The sequence below is a fragment of the Dunckerocampus dactyliophorus genome, chromosome 2 (genome assembly GCF_027744805.1).
Source record: "Dunckerocampus dactyliophorus isolate RoL2022-P2 chromosome 2, RoL_Ddac_1.1, whole genome shotgun sequence".
NCBI lineage: Eukaryota > Metazoa > Chordata > Actinopteri > Syngnathiformes > Syngnathidae > Dunckerocampus > Dunckerocampus dactyliophorus.
Window position 1 is genome coordinate 16,022,334 of NC_072820.1, and position 21,375 is coordinate 16,043,708.

A 21,375-nucleotide genomic window follows, 5' to 3' on the forward strand; every position below is an offset into this window, starting at 1 on the left:
TCAATTTATTGGGTGTGTACAGAAAAAATAATAGATGCTCAATCGGTGAGAATAACGTGTTTAACTTTGACTATTAAAAGTTTCAACATACATGATAAAATAAAATGAGAACCTTGCAACGTGTGGTGCTAAAAAAGTGTCATTCACTTAGCAGGTAGTGTGTTCCTTTTTAGGTATAAAGTGAACCTTCACAGAAGGTGAATAGATCTATCACATGGGTGGGGAAAGCATCTTACACAGTGAAAGTGGCACCAGATTGGCTTGACAGCGCATGCATACAGTACGTATTTTTTGAAGAAAAAAAAGTTTAAAAAAATAACTTTGTGTACAGACAGACTTAAAGCAACACATTCAGATGATAAGACATTTTTTTTGTTGAATTATAAAGAAAAAGTGTATTTTACTGTCAGAAAGACAAGAGCCACGCAAGGCCAGTGGAACCTACAGAAGCTTTTAAATAAATACAATTATAAAGTGCGCATACGACAGGACACTGATAATATACATACATTGTGCTGCCCTGATGCAGTTCTTAAATTTGACAACAAAAATTCATGTTGGGTTAACACTGAACCTAAATTCAATTGGAATATATTAAAATAAGCTTTTACCAGGCAGTGTGAAATAGAAGCTTTAAAGTGAGGGTGCACTGAGAATGAACAAGTGCAGAAATACAGGTGGTCTTTGAGTTACGAACGAGTTCCATTTCTTTGACGCCTTGTAAGTCCCATTTTAGTGTAAGTCGTAACGCTTACCTCAATTAACACTTAAATCACTCACACTGTACACAAAACACATGGACATAAATTACTGTAATAAAAACACTAAATACAAGAAATAGATGAAATCGTAGTTTAAAAAAAGAGAACAAGAAAACACTACACTGCATAGTTATTACTGTCACAGAACCTTTGACGTGCTCGAGGATACTGTTGCTTTTGTGATTTCCGACTTGTCTGTGAACGTGACAAGGCTGGGAGGACGGCTGGCCACATATCAAGCACACTGGTAAGCCAGTTTCATTGGCAAAGAGGATTAATTAATCTGTCCATGCAGAATTATATTCAATTTTTCTTCATGGTTAGCCTACTGCTGGGGATGTCTCTTTCATGTCTGACTGAATGCAGTTAGGCTGTGAAGAGCTTACACAAGCATATTCAAGAATCAAATTGCATGTCGACTATGATAAATTTGTACATGTTGGCAGGTCTACACTAACACTGAAAGTACTCCCTGACTCTCATCCCCTGACAGTTCACCCCAGTGATGAAGTGATTAAGTTTATTATGACATTCTTGCAAAGCTGCTGGAAATGTGAATTTCTCTTGGAGATTATCTATCTATCTATCTATCTATCTGCGAACTGAGGCACAACAAAGAGGTTTAAGGTCATGGGTTGCCGACCCCTGTGGTAGACATTACAAAACTATCTTTATCCTTAATAACGGTCATGACGGTCGAGCGTTGAGAGCAGTGTAGCTGCATGTGAGCTGCACGTAGTGTATTTTTTCCGCTAGCTCACGAGTGAGTCTCGTGCTGATGGACTTAAATTGCCGTTACGTTTTTAATGCCGGAACACGGAAGGCCGTAAACCGAGGACCACCTGTAATTCATAGCAATGCTGTCACACAAAGTGAGAATACATTAAATGCAGCTGGCTCAGAGGTCAGTCAGTGTGATACGTTCCAGCCTCATGTGGCATGACTTAAAAGGATGCTGTTACACTATCAGTGACTACTTTGTTTCATCTGAACACATTACTAGCCAGAAGTCCACTCATTGTGACATGAAAGGTATAAAGCTACACGAGGCTTGGTCCGAGTTTCCACACTGGCGCCCTGATAAAGAAAAGATAGTGTCAGAAAAACAAGTGACTTCAATGACGTGCAAAATTTGAGTCATGCCTCCCCCTTGTGGACAATTTGCCCACTTACCTCAACTATCTGTTGGGGGCACGCATGATGACCGCCGAGATCGGCACATGGTTTTCTGTGAAATAAAAAGTTACCACTTATAACAATAACAATGTTTGATATGTTTATATACATACAGTTCATCACATCACTGTGCACACTACCTTGGTATGAAGTTTGTGATGAAGGACCGGGTTCGACAGCCAAGGATGTCTAAGTGCTTCAGATGCTCCCATCCTCCAACTGAAGAGGTAACACCAGTTTTCTTATCATCTCAGGCTCAGTTGAGTAGGGGCTGACAAAGGCAATACCTTTTATTGACCACGAGGAGTCTGGAAATGAAGTCTTTGGCCTCTTCAGATGTGTCCACAAACTCCTGCTCCTCCAAATTCCACTGGCAGGCCAAGATGTTGTTGAGCGTCTCGTTGTCGTTGTCACCCAGGAAAGGACAGAGACCACTTAGACTAGCAAGCAGAGACAAGCATGCATGTTTATTTTCTTTATTTGTGTATTTTATTACTGTTTTGAATTTGTTTTTCAACATTTTAACATGTTTTATTTGTGGACACAAAAACTAAAATTCAAATACAAATTCTAGGTAGTTTAGCCAACAAGACCAATAAAAATAATAAAAATGCAGTACAGTCCAAAAGTTTGGACACACCTTCTCATTCAATGTGGTTTCTTTTATTTTCATGACTAAATTGTCACTGAAGGCATCAAAACTATGAATAAACAAGTGGAATTATGGACTTAACAAAAACGTGTGAAATAACTGTAAATATATGTAAATATTTTAGATAGCCCTGCAGACCTTTAGTGCTCGCTCAAAGAGCTTCATGAGGTAGTCACCTGAAATGGTTTTCACTTCACAGGTGTGCCTTGTCAGGGTTGCTTAGTGCAAGTTCTTGCCTTCTAATGGGGTTGGGACCATGGGGTTGTGTTGTGTGTTTGTTCCAAACTTTTGCCCTGTACTGTATATGTACCAGTCACGCTAACTATGCTTTATGCAATGTATTTGGGCACCTTGGGGCTCTGTTGCTCATTAAAATAGAAAATGGACAGGGAGAGAGAACTTTAATATTAATTAGGGGTGTAACGATTCATTCCCTACATCGATGCATCGATTTATATTCTATACTACATCGATCTGGGTTCTCAAGTTTTCATTCAGGACGACATATATATCGATCTGACATCGACATTCTAGACCACAAGGGTGGTCTAGAATTAACCACAGAGTTGATTTTACATATTTCAACATTTTGTAACATTCCCAACATGTGTGCGCTGCAAAACTTCTGTCAGTGTATTCTTGCTAGTTGCTGCACCGTTCTTTCCAATCAATGGCTGCTCTGATCAGAAGCATTATTAACCCAAAACAGCCCTTGCTTCCATCGACCTGTACATTTGCTGAGGAATTTGTATAATGTCCCTCATTGGCTGCAAAGTGCAGGTTTGGATTTCACGATTTAAAGTAAATAATTCATCATGGCAAGCTATGCCACCCACTGTTCGTCCTGATTTTGTACTGCATTTTTAACTCATTTTTTGTTACTCATTGATCATTTATTCTTAAGTATGTCAGGATTGTTAATAATTTATACCTTACAAAAAAAGTGGGAATATAAGAAACTTCACCTGCACTGTCCAGTACCCAGGTATTTATTTCACAGTCACTCTGGTGGAATTTTTGGCTAAAAAGTTACTGAATCAATTTAAAGTTACTGAATCGTTTCGGATCGTATCCTTCTAAATGAACCAATATCGTCCTTGAATCCTATCGCAACCACGAATCATGATACAAATCAAATCGTTATTAAAATGAATCGTTACACCCCTAATATGAATAGATAACATTGCTTGCTTTTCCTGGTCATGTCATGTTTGTTGCTAGGCATAATTTCTGGGTCTGACACAGTACTTTGTGCCACCAGCAAGCACAATTTAAAAAAAATAATAATCCAGTCAAGCTCAATACGCTGACTATCAATATTTCTTGACAACTTGGTTGCAAAGGGCTTAACTGACAATGGACAGGGAGCGTCGGCAGTACAAACTCAGACACACACTGAGGAAATTACTAGCATCATCACAATGTATGCCCATTAATTTTACAATGGATTTATAACTTCAGATTTTCTTAAACCGCAGCGTCGTCTTCTAGCGACAAATAACAGACTTCAGACTTCATCCAAATGAATTGTGTAGTGTAGTGTGGTGTCATGCGTACTTACAGCATGTAGGTGATGACACCGAGGCTCCACATGTCTGTGTTAAACGACACAAAGTCGTAGTTGATCACTTCAGGGGCCAGAAATTCCGGTGTTCCAAAATTGACTCGGAGCTTCTCCCTCGGTTTGTATCTAGTCGAGAGCACAATGATTAGATTAGAATTGTCATTTATAAATATCAGCAATATTGCAGTGCTGATATAAACACTCACATCCTGGCGAGGCCAAAGTCGATGATCTTGATTTTATTTGTGACTCTGCTTACACATAGGATGTTTTCCGGCTGCAATTCAAGAATGGCCACTTCAGAGTTTAATTGATGATAAAATACTGTGTGTGTGTGTGTGTGTGTGCGTGCATTGTTTAAATTACCTTTAAGTCCAAATGTAGGATGTACATTTTGTGCATGTGCTGCAGACCCTCACAGATCTGCCTGATGAACACCACAGCATCCAGCTCCATTAAAGTGTAGTTTTCATCAATGATTCTGTTAAAAAGCTCGCCTCCACCAACACTGTATGACAAACAAAGCATCAAGATCTTAGAGCACAGACTGCAAAAGATGTGCATTCAGGATCATTAAAAAAAATATAATGATAATTTATATTATAACATTAGTAGTTAATTTGGTCTCAAAATAATGTTGACATAATATTGTTTATATAATAATTAGGGCTGTCAAATTATTACAATTTTTAAATAGGCGCAAATGCGCCTTTGTGAAAAGTTAAGCGTGAAGCTACTTAAAATGAAACAAATTTACCAGAGCAGGTTTGAGAAGAGGAAACGGCGAGAGCACACCCAAAAATATATTGCCTCATTGTGTGACGGTACGGTGTCGGTAGAAAAAATGTCAACGTGCCGGCGCCTAACTCCCGCAGACTGTGAGCCGAGTTCCAGTCTGCTACTGGATGCTGAGTTTGATGCTGCGACTGCGATGACATAAGTCATCTTTGCAAACAATTGATTTCTCCCCATTTCCATGCCTTCCTCCTGACACTGTATATAGTTATGACTGTTGGGATATATTGCTTAGTAATTGCTTTTGTTACATTGTAATTGTTCATCTTCACCCTCAATACATACACAGTCTCATTCTCTTTCTCTCCGAAACACACACACATGAATGCACACATCTGTTGTGATGATGTCTGGGTTGTTTTTGTTCAAAAATAAATTCACCCCGTGTTAATTTATTGCAGGGGTGGCCATTACGTCGATTGCGAGCTACCGGTAGATCGCCAAGGCAGTTTGGGTTGATCGCGTAAACGTCACTTTGTAGTTGTCATATGACATCAGTCAGCTGACATTAAGCTCCCCTCCTGATTCGCGCTTGCTCCCCCGCAGCGTTTCAAGCTACACACGAAGATGCAACTTTCATCTTTATTATTGTGATTATGGATGAACTAACTCAGCGGTAAGATGCCTATATCTATAACAAAAGTTATCTGTTCACTTGTAGCGGCTAGTTACGTAGCAAAAAAGTGTATTGTTTACTGGCCTTGCCTCGCGTCATGAACTCTCCTACAGAAATCAGTGTTTTCTACACGATCGCTTCTTAAACTATTATTTCAAGATGAAATTAAAAATGTGCCCATTGGTGAAACCTTTTCAATATGTTGCCTTGACTTCGGCTGCATTGTCTTTTGCATCGTCATTTTAAATTCTTGTATATCGGTAATGTTTGATAACAAATGCTAACTGGATGTAATACATGAACTGTGTGCCCTAATGAACGTTAAATAGCTAATTTGACTGACATATTACCAGTACTCAGGTTATGTACACAACTATTTAGGAGTTACGTGTAATTATCTATATTTCCATATTGAAGTGAATTATGATAGCAACTACTTTGATTACCTGTAAACTTTGGAAATGTGAATGTGAAATACTAATCATTCATATTTACAATAGAATTTCAGAGTTTACTGGTTACATTTTGTATATGTTATATGTTTTATAGAAAGAGGTAGATCATTTTGACTTATACTGGCATTCTGAGAAAGTGTGTGCACTCCAGATATACATGTATAACCTACATAAATACCTACTCATATTTTTTAAAATAAATATAGAAAATATATATACTTTCTATATTTATAGTAGTAGGTAGATCTTTGGGGATTGGTCATTTTAAAAGTAGCTCACAGGCTAAAGTGTGAGCACCCCTGATTTAGTGCAATGTTGTATATGGATAGGGGCCTTTGAGGCTGCCTTTCCTGTTTTTTTTGTGTTAAAAGAACATATGCAGAGGGCCCCTGGCTGTGTTCGCCTTAGGCCCCAAAATTGCTAAGTCCGCTACAGTCAGGGGGTATACGGTGAAGCGGGTTTAGTGGGTTAGGGAGCTGTGTTGAGTGTAAAGCGGGACTTGTTTTCATTAAAGGTAGCTCTCTTTTAAAGCAGCTCTATCACCTTGGTAACTTAGGCTAAACTAATAACCTGGTCCTTTAATAACCTGGTGAGGACCAGGTTATGTCCAGGCTTTCAGGTTAAAATCATCTATGAAAGTGCCACTGTTTCACTAATTCTGCGATGGCGTCACCATTTATTGAGAAGCTACGAGGTTGGAGAAATGAGCATTCCCTGATGATATCCATCCATAAGCGAGATTTTCAGACAAGGGAATACGCTAGATATTTTTACACAAGCATCAGGAATAAAATGCAATATGAAATATTAATATTTAGGCCAACGTTATCAGGTTAAACGTCACGGCAGTCTTTGCATTAGTACTCACGTCAACACTGCCATCTAGTGGTCACAACGAGATACAACAAGAACACATATTTCAAAGATTAAAAAAATAAGTTTTTGCTCTAATGTATTTATTTTTTAAATGGATAAATGTTAAAATGTCAAAGTTTTGCAATGTTGAGTGTTGATAAATGAAAAGACAAAAAAAAAAAAGTCTGATGCGGATGTTTGGTTTTGTCGAGTTGCATCTTGAGCACAAAGCCTGGGTTTGTGGACCCACTTTCGGCGTATACCCCCTCTGTGAGGTCGCTACACTGTGCCTCCATCTGTCATCATAACAGAAAGGCGTGGCTTGCCATGATGCGTATGCTTTAATTACGCAAAAATAAATACGGAATAACGGAATTAATGAAATAAATGAGTTAAAGCCGTTAACACACAGTTTTTGACAGTCCTAATAATAATTTGGGAGAAAATAAACACTTGAAATAAATATTTCAAAACGCACCTGCAATGTTGTGGTGACTCAGTTAAACGAAAAAGTCTGTTTGTCCAGTTATATATTTTGTCATTGTAATTTTCATTAAAAAAATCTCATCTTGTCTTGTTCTGTATGGTCTTGTCTTTATTTCTATGTGTTCAAGGTAAACGACTCAAATGATGTTTTTTCAATTGAACTCCACATATTGACGAGTGCCCTCTATTCATGGGGTTGTATTCTCAGACCACCTGCAAATAGTGAGAAATGAGAAAGTGCTGTCTATTTGTCATATATAGACAGCATATATATATATATATATATATATATATATATATATATATATATATATTACAGTATTCATTCTGCTAGAAAGTGAAAATGAGTATTTTCAAAATTCCTTTGCAAAATTTACTGTAAATTTCCTGCCTCTATTTAAAACATTTTTATAAAGTCCATCCATCAATCACCTATATCTTAACGTGCAATGCTGAAGACATAAAAGATGGATCATACTATTCAAGCACAAGGATGATGTCGTTCCTCGACTCATAAGCTGCATACAGTTGGATCAGGTTGGCATGGTCCAGATTGTTCATGACTTGGATCTCATTCTTCACCACCTCCTAGTAAAAAAAAAAAAAACAAAAAACAGAAGCTGAGAAAGAAACAGCAGGAATCAAGACACTGGGGGTATTCTGCAAAGTGAGTTTAGTGGGTTAGACTTAGCCACTAGCATTCCCTGATTAAATTCTCTATAAGAAATATAGATTTTCAGCCAAGGGAATACGCTACAGATTTGCTCACTTTCTGAGCCGAGTGTCAGGAATAAAATGTAATCTGAAATATTAATTTGGCCAATGTTAGCAGATGTTTGTGTCACAGCAGTCCCTGCTTGAGTACTTAGTCCGTTAGTCTTCTTATATTACAATATTTGTGAGAGGAATAAGCACTTTGAGGCATCAATCCACTGCAACAAAGCACTTACTTGTTCTAACAAAGAGGAAAATATTGTCACAAATGAAAGTTGCCACAAAACAAGTCAACGGTGCCACCTTGTGGTCACCACAGGTACAGCAGTCTATGATTCTACTCATTAAAATATGAAAACAATATAGACATATTCCAAAAATGAAAAAAGACAGTTATTGCTCCAATTAAATATGTCAAAGCTGCAACATGTTGGCCAATCATAAATGAAACGACTAGTTTGGTATAGATAGGTATAACCATCAAGTGTTAACTTGCGCATTTACACACTCAGCTATTATTCTGCCAGCGGTCCTGCCAGTACAATAATATGACGTCAATACCCCTTTTTATGTGAATACTAAGCCGAGAACTGGACTTGACAAAGCAAGTTGATAACCACCGTTCCAGTAAAATTAAACTTTGTTTGGAGAACTTAGGTTTTGTTGAGCTGCATCTAGAGCACAAAGCCTGGGTTTGTTTAGCCGCGTTTGCAGTATAGGCCCAATGTCAGCTGTTGTTTTCTGTGATGATGCATTGTGGTCTGTGATGATGCCCCACAATGCATCATCTCTTCTAGGTCAAATATTTCTCACCTCGCCGGTAAAGAGCCCCTCAGCTTGTGTTGCAAGTGTCTCCTGTTATACCAGTGCGTGCTAAAAACTGTAAATGAGCCTTTTGCTTTTTATATCGCTCTCTGTGTGTATCAAGCAGGACTAATCCATCATGGTGTTATGCATGAGGAGACTATACCTTTTCTTTCTGAGCTCTGGCCTTGATGACCTTGGCTGCCAGCGTCAGACCGGATGAGTTTTCAACACATTTGTGCACTTGCCCAAAACGACCCCTTTAAGAAAAGCAAGGACAATCAGATTGCATATCCATAAGTGACTGTTGCTCACTAAGTGATGTCTGTTTCTTACGTGTTAATAAGAAGAAATGATCTCTCTTCACATAAACCTAATCTGTTATTTCATTACACTGATGTTCGCTTGTGCCATGACTTTGAAGATGGGGATTAACACTTGGTGATTAGCAACCAGCTGGCACCGGGGATACAGTTTCACATACCACTCAGTCCAGCCATAAAAATAGACACTTGAAGTTATGAAGCAGACTCCATCAGATGAGATGGGCTGAGAGTGGGAGGTTATACAAGGCTTCAACAACCTCTAGTCTACAGCGTTGTGACCCATAAACATGCCATCATCATCAGTCAGTATAATAAACATTTTTAAAAACCAAACTAGATTGAAGGACAACTCTCACCCGCCCAGGACCTCCTGCCAGTTGATAGTGTAGAAGTTACTGATCTGGTTGGGCTTGGCTGACACAATGCGGTGATTAAACGGTGCTGCCGGAGGAGGAGTTGTATCTAAAGTGGAATGAAGATATAATCCGCGTTAAGAAGTCATGCCAGAACATTCTACTGTCATTTATCATCAGAGTCTATCAGCTACAATGGGCCTTTGTAAAGAAGAACATGACATATGCTTTAATTGAATTATCAATGTGCACCACGCTGTGATACAGTTGTTATTTAGATGCCCTAAAGAAACAATGACAACCAGTCTTAATGCCACATTGCCTCAATAGCTGGTGCATTTCACAAGTCGAGAATTCTATTCATTGTGTAGAATTGATTATTAATTTGGTCTTGAAGCAATTGAAACTGTAGATTCAATCACAACCAGTTTGCTGTCCGGAAACAGGAGTCTTTCAAAGAGGTTGTCCCATCATATTAAAAATAATATGTAAAGAAAAAAAAAATTACAATTCCAGGTTCACAGAGGTTTTGCTGCCTGTAGCCTGACGGATAGATTTGTTGGGACTTGGGCGTAGCTTCTAAAACTATGAAAGCTTACTTTGGGAGAAACCCAAAGAAATCAAAAATACCTTTACCCATAATATAAATACGGGAACATATTTTGTCTCAAAGACAACAACAAAGCCTAATATACTAGAAACTATCTCGTGGCGTGAGATTAAAACGTGACAATATTTCTTGTTGAAGAGAAAACTGTCTTGCGGGCAGCCAGACAGACTGTGAGCTATGGCATCGCTTCTGTGAATGATAATACTCGTAATATGGAAGTGGCAGTGCGTGAGGCAGGATGGGAACGACAAGTTAAGTGCTTTGTGCACACTATAATCCTTGCAATCCAAGCTGGCCTTCATATTCTTGCTCGCAATGTGAGGCTGTTTTTAGTTTGCAGTTCAACAGTTGCCACGGTGTTAATGTCCAAGCAGAAGCTGTAGCTAGTCTACATTTGATCAAAGTTACTCAAGAGTTGTCAGATCAAAACACGATCGCTGCATATGACTCCTATCTTCTATCTTCATTGTAGTTGTTATAATAGTAATGTCGTCTCGTCTCGTGAACCCAATATCGTGTATCTTCTCGGCTATCGTGACACCCTTACTAGATACTATACTAGCATGCTAACATATATACAGTATATAGCAGGAATAGAAATTGAGTACAAAAGGGCTAAGGCTGACCCATAAGGATAATACATCATGCCTCCAGGTACTATTGATTTGTGCACTGGACTGTCCCCAAAATGTTCCAACAAAGTTAGGAGCACACATTAACTGATGTGTTCCAAGACTTCTGTCCATAAAGTGTACCATTCAGCATGAATAGTAAGCCACAACTCACCAATATAGTATTGCTGTATGTACTCGTTCTCCTTTTGTCCCTCGTTCTTGGCTTTGGTTTCCTTTTTCTCTCTCTCCAGCCTCTCCTTCAGGTCAAACTGAAACTCAACCCCATCCGCCCGGAAAACAGCCCAGTCCTCAGACTCCTGCTCATCCTCTTCCTTTACCTCCGTCTTCTCTTCCTCCTCCTTGTCTGCCTGGACCTTTTTAGCTTCCTCCACCACCACGAGTTCCTCAGCGATGCCGAGCTCCACTATCTGGTCCAGATCAGCTTCTGAAGATGGCGAGGCCACTTCGCAGTTGCCACTATCACTAAAAAATGTTGAGTATTGATTTGTTTTGTTTTAATCATACATCTACTGTAGCTTATGTATAAATAGAGAAGCTAATTAACTGCATTCACTACCTTGCATTTGTTTGTTCTGTCTGATTTTCAGGAAGCTCTGAACTCTCTGTTGCATCTTCAGTTGTGGACTCCTCCTCTTCTACCTGGTGGACTTCTTCCTCTACATCTTCAACATCAAGTGTGAGCTCTTCCTCAGCAACATCTCCATCAGGAACCTTGTCCCCATCCTCTTCTGCACCATCCGCCTCCTGTTGGGATGCCACTACAAACTCCTCTACACCATCACCCTGTTGCTCTTGAGCAGGAACGCCAGCTTCCAGATTCAAATATACATTGGTGGGCTGGTGAGCTGATTTCTCTGAATTCTCTCTGTTGAGCTTCTGCACCTCTTCTAGAAGCACAGCCTGCTTCTTTAATGAGACATCTACAAAACATCCAAGAACATATGCTGTAAGCATGTAAAGGAAAACTGCACTTTTTTTTTAAATTTTGCCCATCGTGCACAATCCTTATGTGAGACATGGACACATATGTCTTTCTCTTTTGTGTGCATTGTAAGGATATAAAAACAGCTAAAAAGACACAGCTATGAATGCACGTAATTACTCTGCCTATAAAGCCTTCTGAAAAAAACTCCAAAAAGCAGCAACAACGCTCCATTTACATACGTTTACATACTATGTTGCTGGTGTATAGACACCTTGCCACGCCACATCACACCAGCTAGCTACTAGCTGGCTAGCGACTAGCTTCACTGCACACTCGCCAGCAGCACGTTAGTGCCGCACAAACAGTGCTTCAGGCCACTACCAAAAGGTAATGCTGCTACTGATGCTGTGTTTTTGTTTTTAAGTTTGGAAAAGTGAATGCTAGGTGTAGCGTTCGTATCTATGTTGCAATGTTAAATCAGTGCGCCCAAGAAGGAAATTCCGGTAATTCTTAAAAGGACCAAAATACGTTAAAATACCCTAAGTAGTACATGTTATCATGAATGTATCTGTTACTACATAGTCACACCATGTATATAAAACCATAAATTGGAGGTTTTCGGAGGTGTTTTAATAGCGGTCTTTGTAGGCGGCATAGGTGTGTCCCATTTCGTGCAGCTGTCTCTTTTTATCTGTTTTTATATCTTTAGAACGCACGGAAAAGAGAATGGCATGTGTGTTCATGTCTCACATAAGGATTGTGGATGATGTGCAAAATTCAAAAAAATTGCAGTTTTCCTTTAAGGGAGCGTCATAACTTGGGGAAAATAAACTCAGCGTAATTGAATCTATGTTAAGAGTTTTTAGGTTCTTCAATTTCACAAACAACTTTTTAAACTGTTCAAAATGACAAAAGATTACATTAACAATGACATTTTAATAGGGTTATTTTATGAATTAGCCTTTAAATGTTAAGTACTGTACAGTTAAAAAATAGCTCTCAGGTGAAGTTGGCTTGACTGTAATATAAATTTTTTTAACCTATTTTATCATCGTCATATTTTACAAATGTTATGTTTCATTTTTAAACACAGTAGACACAACAGTATAGCAACAACCACCACGACAACAATAGGTATGATGGCTTTGAGAAGCCTCGATTTAACATAATGTTTGACAACTGGTCTCCAATTGCTGAGTATTACAATATGTTTGCTAAATATTTAGTAATTCATAGTACACGTAACACTATGTTCATCTGTGTACCTGATGTGTCTGGAGGTTTCATTTTCATTTGGGCTTTCAGACCTTTAGGGCTCAAACAGGGTTTCTCTGCACCGTCTTTGCCTTTATGGTCTTTCTGCTGTGAAATATATATCATTTAAAGTAGTATTAAAGAAATAGAATGTGCAGCAGTGCATTATAATGCATTTTATGTGACAGCATGCGCATAATAGAACTGATGTTATTACAGACAGTACAGTGAGAAAATAAGGAACCAGAAGAGTGCAATTAATGCATGAAAGGCAGAGGCACAGCTCTCTATGAGCACAAATAAACCTACAAAGGTTCCGCATTTGCGAGCGGCCAGGAAATGCTTTGGTCCATGGAGCTTTGTCCTATGAGATGGCTGAGGAGGAGTAGGCTCACAAACAGGAGTTATGTCTTGATTCCTTTTACTGGCTTTATTAGAGGTAGTTTTCTAGTAAAAAGACAAGATGGCAGCGTTTAGTAGGGTTACAGAAACAGGAATGAGCACAAGATGAGTCACATAAAAACAAAAACAGGATATTGAATTCGATTGGCAAGATCTCGCTTTTGACATACAAAAAGTTTCCCAATCAGTTTTTGATTGAGTTGATTTAATTGAGTTGGTTTAATTGAGCCTTGGCAATAATATCTATCGCCCATTATAGTGTTTAGCAATTAGTCTAGTAGACTTGGACAAATATTTCTCACACACAACAGCATCAGTATGAATGCTTGACTCAGGAGTACGTTAGAGACACAGAAAAGCAGTAATGAAAATGACACAAAAACAAGCAAGAGTTGCTTTGTTTTCGGGTTACAGTCAGGCACTTGACTCAGGCACGCCCTGATTTGTTCCATGACATGTCTTTGATTATTCATGGCAGATGGACAGACGGCAGCAGGGCAGTGAATTTATAGCTTATCACTTGTTGCACTCAACCACGGAATGCAACGACGGGGTCTGACCTTGAGTGGAAAATATTAAAAGTGACCGTCGGCTCTGGTCCAAATGTCTCAGCTGAGTAAACTCACTAAACACTGTGCGCTCAGGTTAACATGGAAAAAGCCGTCTTGAACCTGCGGGCTTCTCACATTTACTGCCCTGAGGTAAGCAGCACAGAAGATATTTCCGGTGCTGTGTCTCCCTGGCAACAGTGACACTTGCTGCAGATCACATCTCTGATTGAGAGCCAGCAGTAACAGAAATTACTCAACATAAATTTTGGAATGTCACACCCTTGGTAGTGGTGGAGGATGGAGGCTCTAAGTGCAACAGAAATTCCCTGAAACGTGAGTCATTTGGAAGCCATACAGTTTGGTGGCCCCCATGTAATGTTTGTCATGTTGGACTTACTACACTCAGTTGTTGTTGATTATTATGCTTATCATTAATTGACTGACCCTTTTAGGAAATGCGACATAATGCTTTCAAGTAGGTGAATACTTGCTTGTTTCTTGTTGCATAAGTCTCAGGTTACATAAGTCATGATAAGTGAGCACTGATAAGATTTATAGGGTGTCAGTGAATGCCTTTCCCGATGCCAAAGAAACACTTCATGATAATTGGCAGCAACTGGAAACAAACTTGGCATGATTGTAAGATTAACTTGACTGTTTTAGGCCAGACTTTGGGACATTTTTCCTTAATTTCTCCAGGAATAAGGCATGAATCTCCAACACAAAGTTCAACAATACACATGAGTTGAACATTTCTGTACACGCGTGATTTATTCCTGATCCAATTTTGGATTGTTACATATTAGCAGAGGTCTGCAAACTACCAAATTCCATTGCAGATCTCTGGCAATATGGTCTGTAATTAGCAACATAAGAGCTGATATTGAACAGCTTTCACCAAGTGCTAAAGTTGAGGAACAACACAGGCCGATGTTGTTTAGTGTGTCAGAGTGTCTGGACTAAGAAAGAGAGACGGGAAGACGACGTCTGACTCATCACAAGCCTTTTGACACCGGACTCACAACATGTCAAAGGGATTTTAGCCCACATATACTGTACTGTGCCCCAGATTCAGAAACGGCATTTCTAAAGAGGGTCGCTTCCGTTTCACCCCTGACCCCCATATCTCTCGTGCCATGCTTTGCAGTCCCGCTGGTTTGTGCCAAGCGGCGCTCACTCTGTGTGTGCAGCTTGCATGCAACCCCGTGCACATTAAACTAAATTCACAAGTCACATTTGTAAGGCAAGAGCTTTGCTGCCATGATCTATTTCACATCTTCTTCCAAGATACGACAAGATACCATCAAAATCAGCCCAAAGATGTCATTAGTCATCACTGGACGAGAATATGAGACGCAGCTGATACTCTTGCAAATTGTTGGAATGCCCAAACTCACTCAGTTGTTTCAGTATTGCTCACCTTCTCTGTTTTTTTGATGTCTGATGATTTCAACTTCGGGACTTGCTTTCCTTTGTTTCCCTTTCTCGTGGCAGGCCCTTTTAACATGAGCTCCATCACCCTGGAGCTCTTAACCGTCTCCCCGATGAAGCTGATCACCTGCTGCATGCTGAGGACTAGTTTCTCCATGCCTTCCAGCTTCTGAGCCTGCATCTCAGACCGCTGGTTGACCGCTGACATAATGGTGCTCATTTCCTTGTATATCTCCTTGACTTGTCCCACTTCTCCACACGGGACAAGGCTCTCTTCTTTGCTAACATTGGGATTCTCCTCTTTTGCAAAACCTCCAGAATCAGCATCTAGTCGCCTGAGAACCTTTTCTTGAAGATTAATGAGCTTGTCCATCTTGCCGCTCAACGACTCGATCCGATTTTGGATCAGGTCAAAACCTGCGTTGTCACCATCTCTCTGGCCTTGCCCTGCGGCCATCATCAAAGAAGTCATGGCTCTTCTGGGTGAAAAATCACGTCAAGACACCAACTTGTGACAAGTATAGGATCAATAACGTCCGTGAAACAGACGGAAAGACTTTTAAAACAATCGGAGCCAGCTCTACCCTTAAGTGCTCCCGTCAGGTGTGCAAACTTTTTGAGTAACTGTCCAGTGAAAGGATTCAAGGATTAAAAATCATCAGTCACCATCAATACTGATCAGGACAGCAAACGATTGCTAAAGAACCAAAACAATAAACCTCTAGTAGACCTACAGTCCTCTCATGCTGTAATCCTAGTGCCTGTCCCTTTCCACACGATTGGGAACGGAGCAGGCCAGTGGACCTAAATGTAAATGGACAGACTGCGTCAGCAAGGGTCAAGTGTTTGGGGAGGGGGCTTGGCACTGCTTGTGCTATGAGACATTTGAGAGCCTTTAAGTGCTAAGCCCAGCAGCATCACTCGCCTGCGCTGTGTCAAAATGGTCACTGTACACACTACTAGAGTGGCACTGGCTGTGATAAAGCTAATTTTAATGGAAAGGCAAAGACATGCAGTAAATAAAGATGGAAGGCACTCTTTCTAACCACTAAATACAAGCTCAAGAGCAGTGAGTAGGAACACAAAATGGCAAAATATGAGTGCGAGTGCGATACTTTTTCGGAATATTGCAAACATTTAAAAAAAGGCCAATACAAACAGTATCAGGACGAAATGTAAAAGGGGCCCCATCCAACTTTGGGAGGCGCACAGTACAGTAAGACGTTTGGCCTGCCTGCTGAAAGAAGAGATGGCTGCCACGGATGATTTATCGTGACAAACACAACCACTGATAACCACCATGAAAGAGGTCATTCTAAATGTGCACTTACAATATGAACGGAATCCAAACATAATGTATGACGGTGTATCCTAACAAGGTAAAAACAGACGTTGACTTCATAAGAAAAACCTCACACAAGGACAAACAGATGCCATATTCGAAATGATTAAAATAATCGTAAATTCAGATGGGGCTTTGGAGCAATCCAGTTTGCCTGAGCCACTGTGATGACACTTGACAATGTTGGAAGCACAGACTGCAAACTGAGCCAGTGTGACCCTGGCCAAATTTGCCACACTGTAGAGGTTGTAGCCAAAATCTGAGCTCATGGGTGCAGCGAGCAGGGCTTGGCAGACTGAGTTGGGAAGCCCAAGTCAGCATACAGTTACACTTAACTCTTATTAAATTAAGGGCAAATATATATCCTCGCTCTAAAACCACTAATTTCTCATTTTCAAAAAAAAAAAAAGCCATGCATTTGATTCCTACTTCCCGGCCGCACTCATGTAAGATGGCTGGCAAAAAAAGAGACGGAAACAGATGGGAGTGAAAGCAGCCATTGATCACGCTGGAAGGGACAGTGACGCTCACACCTGTCCTGGGATGCCAACAGATGACAGACAGCGCAGGTCATTTGCAGCATGTCCTGTCAATTTGAGAGGCATGGAACTTTCTGGTGTCGCAAGTGCATGGAACAATCCAGAGTCCATTGCACGTATAGAATCATATACCCACGCTGGTTGCAACAGAAGGTACACTTGCACATAGCAGACTCAGGCTGTTGAGACTTTGCACTCAGAGCAAATATAGTCTGTATTACTCACTTTACAGTAAAATGTATAAAGTAAAAGCATCATGACCACTCATTTGCTGACAGTTGCCTTCCCTTTCACTTCCTCTGCTAAGCAAAGTGTGTGCACACACGAGCTGATAGTGTGGCAGCAGGTGCATAATTAAATGTACTTTAGCTAATGTGGCTGCAAATTGTACTGCAACCTACAGAGTACTTCTAATGCATATTTCAAGTTACTAAAAGGCACTACATTTATTTACTTCACTTGCAAAGGCATCGTCTCCATTTATGTCATAAGTGACCTGCTTGACCTCCTGTTGTATCAGACTATTTGGCAAGTGGTCAGTGTGATCTGTTAAAAATGGAGCGAGGGCTCCCTGTCAGAGTACACAATGTCCCGAGAGGTGGAGAGACACTGAGCTGCGTGGCTACTGTCCAGTCAGCCTCGCGGACATCGATCTGCCTGCCAGCGCTGGCTCTACTTTCTCTCGGAAACTTGTGCACTTAAAATGTGTGCGCGCCAGCCGTGAAACTTAACTCCCCACACTGATGTCTCAGAAATCCCGTGTTCTTTTTTAGTCATCTTGTGTGTTCGCTCAGATTGCAAACATATTTGACATAATTACATTTTAAAACATCTAAATATGCATGTCATTCATTAGATTCACTACCAATTTATGTCTCAAAGCCTTTTTGGAACTATTTATTATTGTAATATGGTGAGTTTAGCATACTCTTCTTGTAATTTGTGATGGAATTAATTTGGAATGCTATGGACCAGTACATAGTTTTAGAGGGGACATACCGAGGTAAAAGAGAGCCAAGAGTAATAACAAAAGACAACAGCACCAAATGTGTCCACTGGTACTTTGCTTAGGAGGTACAGAGAAGCGATAGAACAGGGCGAAAAAGACAATAAAAAGCAACAGCAACATCGAAGAGTCCTTGACTTAATGGGTGACAAAGAGAAAGAATAAAGGGTAATATAAAAGACAACAACACCGATAGCATTTGGGTTAGTCTTCTGAAAGGGGTACCAAAAGCAGGTCACATGACATAGCAAGCAAAATTGAAAGTTATTTTCTAACCAATTTGCATATTAAAATAAAGTATCACTTTAATATATATGGCTATATCATCTACTGTATGTCTATCACTATACTTTAATATTACCTTGAATTGTCACAAGCATGCTCCATGCAGTGTGATGGTAATGTAATAGGTAATGTCTCATCATTGTAACATTACTGACGCCTTGTGAACAGAATACTACATTTAACATTTTTACTAATAAGGCCATGGTCAACCACGAAACAGCGATCCTTTATTAAATAATACATTTTTTAAAAACCGCCAGAGAGTAAAGGAGCAATGTTCAGACCGCGATTTAGCGAGAGACGACTATATTTTTATTTGGTTATAGCTACAAATCACTGTAGTCTGTGTGTCACGCCCCCCCAAGTCTCCCATCACCCATTTAGCTTAACAGGGGACAGACAGATGTGAGAACCACTATGTTCATAAAACAGTAACATGGGACAACACTTAATTAAAAGAGGAAAGACAGATAAGAGCACTTATAAAAGAAAACAACAGCGACAACATTGGTTCTAACATTGGCTAATATATGTCTTGAGAGGGGGAAGACAGAAAAGAACAAACAGTGATAACAAAAGGCAGCAATACTGGCTGGTACAACAAAAAGTGACAACGAAGCTGTCTGGTACTTAAGGGGGTACAGAGTAATGCGAGGACAGAGCAAACAAAAAGCAACAACAAAGCGCAGTAACAAAATACTACATTAGCAACACTGGCTAGTACGCGGCTTACGTGGCACATACAGAGAAAAAACAAAAAGCAATTCCATGGGAAAACAGACAAAAGCAACAAAGCAATTATTGTTCACATAGTTCTGCATGTACACAAATAATTTTTATCTTTCACAGTTGATAAACTTCTCTGTACAACTTTGTCTTGACTGCTTTTTAGGTCACGTGCTCCTCTGAAGGACATGTTCGTGCTGCACTATTAATATATCGGTATGGTATCCATACGCTAGCGAGGATGCTACACGGGACATTTGAGGTCAATGACAGAATGCAGGAGGCCGCATGGGAAGAGCTTAGTCACATAGTGGTGGATCTGCTGTGGTAAATGTCAATGTGGATCTCCTAAATGTCAAGAGGAATGGAAACAAGAGAGGCCAAGGAGGATGGCGGCTTGTTTGAGGTGGGCACACTCTAACGGCATTAATGAAAACTCCAGAATGCGTGTATTTAATTAATGGCATTCAATCTATTTTGCACCTCTTTCTATGTGAAAAATAGCTGAACATAAGGTACAGTATTATGAGTTACACGCTAAAGCGCACCGGCAATGTAGTCAATAGATGGCGGTAGTGTACAATCATTTAAATGCTCTACTTGTTCTTTAACACCAGCTAGCCCTGTTATCACGTTTTAGTCTTGGTGTTACTATGTATAACACATAACTGGGAATACACACAAGCTTCTACACTGATGACTATCACATCTGCGTGTGTCCGCAAGGGGAAGGCAGGTGGCCTACCCACCGGTTCTTGGGGGGCTGCCGTTCAGCAGGGGTCAACTCTTGCTGTCTGCTGCGTGTCCTCGTTTGGCGCAGGGTTGTCAGGAGGGATAGGGTACCCAAGGGTCCCCAGGGCTGGGCCTGTGCTGCCCTCCGGATCACAGGGTCGATGTTGCACCCCCAGGGTTTACCAGCAACGGCCCCAAGTGACAAATTTGATTACATCCAATCGCAAACCTGAATGCTTTTCATTCAGGTTTTCAGTTAATCATGTGAGAACACTAGAAAGAAATGCATCCTGAAAAATACAAAATGTGAGTTGTGGATGCCAGCATTTTGTTCATGTTCTGGTAAAACAAGCATATTCGGTTTGTTTGGGTTGAAATAAACTATGAAACTAAATGATACAAAAATGAGTAGCTCTTGGCCATTTTCATTTTGTAAAAGTAGCTCTCACAAGAAAAAACGTTGGAGACCACTACAATAGACGCTCTCATCATCCGATGCTGCATTTCACCTCTCTCCCAATCCCAGTGAATGTTCATGTGACCACTGCTATTCTCTATCACTTTGTCTTTCTTTCCTCTTTGTCTGTCCCCTCTTAAACCATGTACTCTTCGGTGGCTTTAAAAATAAAAGTGCAATACAGTTTGAAGAGGAAACGTATACCAGATTCACCTGCTGTTCAGTAAATGTGTTTACGGAAAAATAAAAATACAGTCCACCCATACTGCATGATTAAGATGCCCAACAGGACAAGCCAGAACTTGAGAGAAAAAAACAACAAAAATGGAAAGTAGTCAAATTCTGGTTCCACTTCAGCCTTGTAGGTGGTGGTAACGTTTATATGAAGTAATTCTGAACTGCCAATACAGGATGCGTATTAAAATACTTAACTGAAAATTTCAACCATAAATCACTTGGTCTTCATCACCTAATCCATGGTGTAATTGTATAATTGTATAACAATATATTTCGTTATATTTTTTTTATTATTGCCGACTAGAGGTGTAACGATTCGTTTTAATAACCATTCTATTTGTGTCATGATTCGTGATTGCCTATACGATTCAAGGACGATATTGGTTCATTTAGAACAATACGATCCAAAACGATTCAGTAACTTTAAATCGATTCAGTATTCAGTAACTTTTTAGACAACAATTCAACCAGCGTGGCTGTGAAATAAATACTGGACAGTGAAGGTGAACGTTTCCTAGATTCCTGTTGGTTTTTGTAAGGGGATCAAGTATAAATTAATTATGGATATAACCAAACACGTAAACAATTCATGGCAAATGCACTCACATTTTATTTGAATAAAGTGCAACCAACACTTCATGTTGAATTAACAGGAGGTTAACCTTTTCTGCTCTCATTTTAATACT

The 21,375-nt window shown here is 39.9% G+C and overlaps 1 protein-coding gene and 1 long non-coding RNA gene across 6 annotated transcripts in view; one reads left to right on the forward strand and one right to left on the reverse strand.

The window, feature by feature from the left end:
* LOC129176882 (uncharacterized) overlaps nt 1-11,553 on the forward strand; it is a 34,662-nt gene extending 23,109 nt beyond the window's left edge. For 2 of the 3 annotated variants that reach the window (XR_008569507.1, XR_008569508.1), the window contains exons 2-4: nt 2,053-2,164; nt 11,164-11,273; nt 11,390-11,553. This is a non-coding gene — a long non-coding RNA (uncharacterized LOC129176882). Of the gene's footprint in view, nt 1-2,052; nt 2,165-3,510; nt 5,565-11,163; nt 11,274-11,389 lie in introns of those variants that run through there. The other variant, XR_008569506.1, reaches the window with a different exon arrangement.
* LOC129176874 (myosin light chain kinase family member 4-like) overlaps nt 1-21,375 on the reverse strand; it is a 27,160-nt gene continuing 5,785 nt past the window's right edge. For 2 of the 3 annotated variants that reach the window (XM_054767360.1, XM_054767361.1), the window contains exons 4-17: nt 13,291-13,428; nt 12,993-13,089; nt 11,359-11,722; nt 10,954-11,264; nt 9,561-9,666; nt 9,045-9,138; nt 7,839-7,948; nt 4,520-4,661; nt 4,360-4,430; nt 4,151-4,279; nt 2,225-2,377; nt 2,078-2,156; nt 1,935-1,989; nt 1-1,838 (exon numbers count right to left, since the gene is read on the reverse strand). In XM_054767360.1, coding sequence (XP_054623335.1) covers nt 1,936-1,989; nt 2,078-2,156; nt 2,225-2,377; nt 4,151-4,279; nt 4,360-4,430; nt 4,520-4,661; nt 7,839-7,948; nt 9,045-9,138; nt 9,561-9,666; nt 10,954-11,264; nt 11,359-11,722; nt 12,993-13,089; nt 13,291-13,428 — 1,848 coding nt within the window. In that variant the 3' untranslated portion in view covers nt 1-1,838; nt 1,935. Of the gene's footprint in view, nt 1,839-1,934; nt 1,990-2,077; nt 2,157-2,224; nt 2,378-4,150; nt 4,280-4,359; nt 4,431-4,519; nt 4,662-7,838; nt 7,949-9,044; nt 9,139-9,560; nt 9,667-10,953; nt 11,265-11,358; nt 11,723-12,992; nt 13,090-13,290; nt 13,429-15,354; nt 15,845-21,375 lie in introns of all 3 variants that reach the window. The other variant, XM_054767359.1, reaches the window with a different exon arrangement.